Here is a 5,515-nt window from a genome sequence, read left to right on the forward strand (position 1 = left end):
ATCAAGACAATACAACTGGATGGAACAGCACTCAAAATGGTAGATACATTTAAGTGCTTATGTAGCATATGAAATAACAAACAGAATAAGAACTGCTGGTAACTTCTATAATGTCATGAAAAGTTTTATCTGGAACAAAAAAGTACTGCTCAGATGAAAAGAAGGTATATACAAGGTGTTGCATTAATAGATGACAACCCGAAAATGGCGAATAGTACAGGTCAAGGGCTACAAAAAGTTCCCCAACCACTTTTTCAAAAATAAAAAATAGTAAATACTAAATAGTGATAGTGGTGGTCATGAACAGACACAAAGTATGATTAGCCATGATACTCGTATTAATGATGTTAGGATGTCAAGTTCAAATGGCTCATTGACAGGGTTCTATTTCCAGCTTGAGCGTGAGTTTGGAGCAAGTCACCCACCTACTGTAGGAACTATTACCCCGTAGAAACTATTACCCCTGTAAGAACTATTAGCCCTGTAGGAATTTTTGGCCCTGGGGGTTTATGGCAGGATTCTTTGCACGAGTCAGATGTGCCTCTCACTAATATTTCTGCTGCTTCTTCTCCTAACACTAATATTTCTTATTTTTCTTCTCCTACTCTAGATCCGGCTTTATACTTACCTTCGTCTGCTCGTCTTAGTGCGGTGAATCGGAAACTGAAAACTGAATTTTCCAGCTTTCCGAAATGTTTTAAAGCTATGCACCTCAATGCTCAGAGTATTCAGCCTCACTTGCACGAGTTAAGAGGGATAGTTGATGGGGTGAGTCTCCATGCTATTCTTGTGTCTGAGTCCTGGCTGAAACCCGCGTTATCCACTAATGTAGTTAACATTCCTGGATACAGATTGTGTCGCATACACTACTCAGAAAAACGGCACTAATTATATGATCCGGCGTGCGCAGCGACAGTTTTCTGCAGGCATTCTTAGAGGCGGTGCCAAGTCTACTTGGAGGAAACTGAATTTCCTCGGCATTGGAAACTTGAAATCATCTCCTCCTGTTATCTTCGAGTTAGATGAACTGAATAATTATTTCGTTTCAGTTGTTGCAAGCCCATGCCCTGTTCTTAAGGAATCAGTTCTCCAAGCAATCCAATCGGAGGCAAATACTTACAACATTCCTTCTGACGTTTCTTTTACTTTTGAATAAGTTACGGAGGAGAAGGTTGGTTCTGCAATTCTTGGTATCAAGTCCTTGGCCAGAGGTTATGAATGTTGAAACTGTCTTTACCTCATATATTGCCGCAGAGGTTGTGCCCCTGAATAAGGTGGTTAGCCCGGCTTCCTGTGGTGACTACCCGCTGGTGGCGATACTTCCGGTGTTATCCAAGGCACTGGAAAGAATTGCGACTCTTCAGGTGCTGCAATACATCGAATATTTCAATATCATGGATCCCTATCAATCTGGGTTTCGAAGGCAGCACAGTACGGCCACTGCACTTGTCAAAGTGACAGATGACATTCGTCTGGCACTTGATACAAGGAAGCTGACTGTACTAGTGCTGTGCTGCTCGATATGAGCAAAGCTTTCGATTCCGTGGACTTCAATGTGTTGTTGGCAATCTTGGGGAGGATGCGGTTCTCCAGTTCAGCCCTGTCTTGGATTGAGAGTTATCTCAGAGGACGAAGACAACGTGTAAAGCAACATGGACAAGTATCCGATTGGAAAGACATTAGTTCTGGTGTCCCACAAGGCTCAGTTGCCGGTCCATTGCTTTTCTCTCTTTACATATCCGGTATTCAGCATGTTTTCCAATTCTGTAAATATCATACATATGCAGATGATATTCAGATATATGTACACTGCTTACCTGAGAAGCTTGCTGAAACTATCCAGATGTTGAATGGAGAGCTGGCAAAATTTCAAGATTGGGCTAGGAAGCTATTCTTGAAGCCTAATCCATCAAAGACCAAAGCCTTGATAATTGGTACTGATCACTTTCATTCATCTGTTCTCCCAACCATTTCCGTTCCTCCTATTCTTCTGGATGGCGCGGAAATACCTGTAGTCAAAGATGCCAGAAATCTGGGCGTGGTCATTGATAGTTCACTTAGAGTTTTACTGTCTTTATACCTTGGGAAGGTTTAAAAAACTTTTCCCAATGGAATTAAAACGCAAGCTTGTTGAGTCCTTGATATTTCCTCATTTTGACTATTGTGACAACTGATCACTTTCATTCATCTGTTCTCCCAACCATTTCCGTTCCTCCTATTCTTCTGGATGGCACGGAAATACCTGTAGTCAAAGATGCCAGAAATCTGGGCGTGGTCATTGATAGTTCACTTAGTTTTAGTGCACATATCAGCCATCTCTGGAAAAAAAGTGTTTTATTGTCTTTATACCTTGGGAAGGTTTAAAAAACTTTTGCATGCTTGTTGCTTGTTGAGTCCTTGAGAGTCCTTGAAGTGTTTTATTGTCTTTATACCTTGGGAAGGTTTAAAAAACTTTTGCATGCTTGTTGCTTGTTGAGTCCTTGATATTTCCTCATTTTGACTATTGTGACAGTGTATACTGTGGTCTGAATGGGGAACTTGGACAGAGCTTACAGATGGCTCAAAATGCCTGTGTGAGGCCGTGGTTATGAACAGGGCTGAGATAGGCCATTCTGAGATGTTCTTGGCAAGTGGAAAATGATGTGGTAACTTAACACAGAGCCTTCATGAGCGTGTAAAGTTGGCGGGAAATTTGAAATTTTAATTTTTTTTCCGCAACGCGTACAATCTGAATTCATTTTTTACTTTTCATCTCTAGTTTGCACGTTTATATTATACTTTTCATTTAAATTAGATATTATAAACAAGCGAATTACAAAGCAAACAAAAATAAATATAAAATAAATTTTAAAAATTGCCGCCGGGACAGAAGGTTAGAAAAAAAGCCCAATAATCCCACGCTATCCTCGCTTGTTACCACTCCAATGCAAAACTGTAGAAACAATATCCCATCTCACCTCGTCCGAGCTCATCTCAGCCCTGTTCATAAACACAGCCTAAGGTTTGCGTGCAACCTCCGAAAATTTGATCATCTCACTGATTCATACGCTCAGTTGGGCAGTTGGGCTGGCTGAAGTTGAATCAAAGACGCTGAGACCTAGTCTGATAGTGTCCCGCTTCAGAGAGAAACCCGAAAATGTCACGTAAGTATTGGGGCTTGAGTGTATTTAATACTTTGAACAAAAGAGTCAAAGGATGGATCTCTCGTCCAACTCGTTCCATGTGCTAACGGTGCGCTTGTGGAACGATCTGCCCGTGGTCCTTAGAAATGCCATCAGTGTTGAGAGCTTCAAGATTCTCATAGCAGATTATTATAATTTTATAATGAGCATCTTGAAGTCTAAATTTTATTCTTCTTCTCCTTCTTCTTCTATTCATTTTCTTCATCTATCTCTTCATCTTCTTCTTTTTCCCCTTTTTACTATCCTATCTTTGGTTGGGTGGAAGAGTTTTACGTCCAATACACATGATAACTCAAAATTGTGATTTTTACACTTACGCCTCTTTTTGTTTGGGCCGACAATATTACATCCCAATATGTACTTACCTACGGCAGTGATTCCTGGACACTCAGAACAAAAGATGTTAGTAAGATCCAAGCAGCAGAGAAGAGATTCCTCCAAAGCATGTTATGAAAGACCAGAAGAGACAGAATCAGGAACACAGATATAAGAAACACAATAGAAGTAGAAAACTTACAAGAAAGAAAGAGACCAAGTAAACTAAAATGGTACAGACACACGAGAAGAATACCATTGGAAATTTACCGGTTTATTGACAACACTATTAGTGTTGATAGTGGCTAGCTAGTGATAGTGTCTACTTACCTGTGTTATCAATAGAAGGAACTTCAATTTTACGGTGCCTAGTAATTGTAAAGGCATTCTTATTTATATTGGCCATGGTGGGAGAATCATTCATTACTTGTTTAGTATAATCTCCGTCTTGAGTCACTTGAGTGGGATTGTAACACAGTTTCAAGCTCAGCTCACTGGAAAGTGGACTATTCAAGGCATCTGTAAAATCTTCAAATTCATCAGAAGAGGAATGAGATAAATGAGATTGAGATCCATGATCATTGAATCGATTGTTTTGATCGATGAATACAACAGGTTTGTTTACATTTTCATTCATTCCGATTGGTGGATTTCCTAAGCCTCGTCCAGTCGAGTCTAAAATATCAAGAGATGCTTCTGTCTTATATTTAAAACTTTTCATAACGTTATCCCACTTCTTGTTTTTACTCTCCAATCCACCCATGTTATAATAAATTAATGTAATATCAAATTAGCAAAATACTAATGAATAGGTATTAGATAAAACTTAAAACTCTTAAAAGGCCCGTCACGGGAATGACCACGATATCAGCTGTTCCATTTGAGCTTATAAGCTTGGACCAAAACGAAAGTCACTTTTCAAATCGAAGGTTATATATCAGCTGATTTGGTACCAGTGCCGGACCTTGAATAATTTCCTGGGTAGGATGATTTTTACAGAAATTTTGAAACATTATTTCTGCTTTTTTATGAAACTTTTACCTTTAACAACTTCTAAGTGAATTCGATGGGTATCTTACCTTATTTATCCATTATTGACTTTAAATTCATAAAACCATTCAGAAATAGGGGGAAATTGAAAATATAGACCGGGACTGCAAAATGTAAACAAAGATTTCAATAATAGATCAGTTGCGCTTACTTGGGTGATGCTTCAAAGTCATAGAGCAGGAAAAATGAGGACCAATGGAATTTTTCTTTTTCTTCTACGACTTCTAGATACCGAGATAAATCGATTTAAAAAATACAGGTAAATCGTAAACTTTGACGTCACGGCATACGCTCCCGTAGGCGATGACGTCATAATTCATGACTCCCGCTTCGTTTGTTTGTGCGCAAGCGTTTCTGCGCATTTTGACGTTAAGTCTGACGTCACAACTCTTTGAACTTTTTAATTAGAACGGCAATTAAAAATTGAATTTTCGACCTTTTAAAGTTACTTTTTCGGAGTTTTGACTTCAGATTTGGATTTTTCACAACTTTTTACGTAGGAATCGACCTTTTATTAATAATATTTTCCCAATTGCAACTGCTCCATTACAATATGGCGGAACCTGAAGCTACTCAAGACTCGCATCAGGGATTTAAGACGCAGCGTTGACGCTAAAGTAGGGGAAGTGGAATGAAAAACACGCGTCGGGTTCGCATCGCACCCACGTCGGAATGAAAAACAGACCTTATATAAAAAAAAATATTCCTAGGGTGCGTCACAACCATCTGGCAACACCAGCGAACTCTTTCACTGGGCAACACTGCTTGGCACAGATTTCTCTTTGGCGTGAATAATAGTAAGGAGGGAGGTGATATCATTTTATGAAATTCAATTTAGTTTAGTCAAACATGGTTGAGCCAATGAGATTGTGAGATTTCGCTGTGTTTAAGTCCAATGCGAAATCTCATTGGTTCGGCCATGTTTGACTGAGAGTTTAGAGATAGAGAATAGAAAAGAAAGGGAAGGG

The 5,515-nt window shown here is 39.3% G+C and overlaps 1 protein-coding gene across 7 annotated transcripts; it reads right to left on the minus strand.

Moving 5' to 3' along the window:
• Window positions 1–343: 343 nt before the first annotated feature.
• LOC108253495 lies at window positions 344–4,745 on the minus strand. Of its 7 annotated transcripts, none has more exons than XR_003393828.1 (3): window positions 3,828–4,441; window positions 1,818–2,009; window positions 344–1,367 (listed from the first exon to the last, which is right to left on the minus strand). XR_003393828.1 is itself a non-coding variant. In XM_026829759.1 (3 exons), exons 1-3 carry the CDS (start codon window positions 4,718–4,720, stop codon window positions 1,948–1,950), a joined length of 282 nt encoding a protein of 93 aa, XP_026685560.1. In that variant the 5' UTR covers window positions 4,721–4,745; the 3' UTR covers window positions 1,598–1,947. The 7 variants fall into 7 exon arrangements, 4 of the variants coding, with proteins under 4 accessions (XP_026685560.1, XP_026685557.1, XP_026685556.1 ...); XR_003393827.1 differs by having other exon boundaries at window positions 344–1,340; window positions 3,828–4,440; XM_026829759.1 differs by lacking the exon at window positions 344–1,367 and adding an exon at window positions 4,699–4,745 and having other exon boundaries at window positions 1,598–2,009; window positions 3,828–4,025.
• Window positions 4,746–5,515: the final 770 nt, after the last annotated feature.

The sequence above is a fragment of the Diaphorina citri genome, unplaced genomic scaffold, assembly GCF_000475195.1.
Source record: "Diaphorina citri unplaced genomic scaffold, Diaci psyllid genome assembly version 1.1 scaffold1958, whole genome shotgun sequence".
Lineage (NCBI taxonomy): Eukaryota > Metazoa > Arthropoda > Insecta > Hemiptera > Psyllidae > Diaphorina > Diaphorina citri.

Excerpts from the sequence above, each read along its gene's own strand:
- LOC108253495 (XM_026829755.1), bottom strand. The coding sequence starts at position 4,260 with ATGGGTGGATTGGAGAGTAAAAACAAGAAGTGGGATAACGTTATGAAA. Across the intron at positions 2,010-3,827 it reads TCCTTCTATTGATAACACAG|GTATTTCCGCGCCATCCAGA; the intron begins GTAAGTAGACAC and ends CTTTGACTACAG.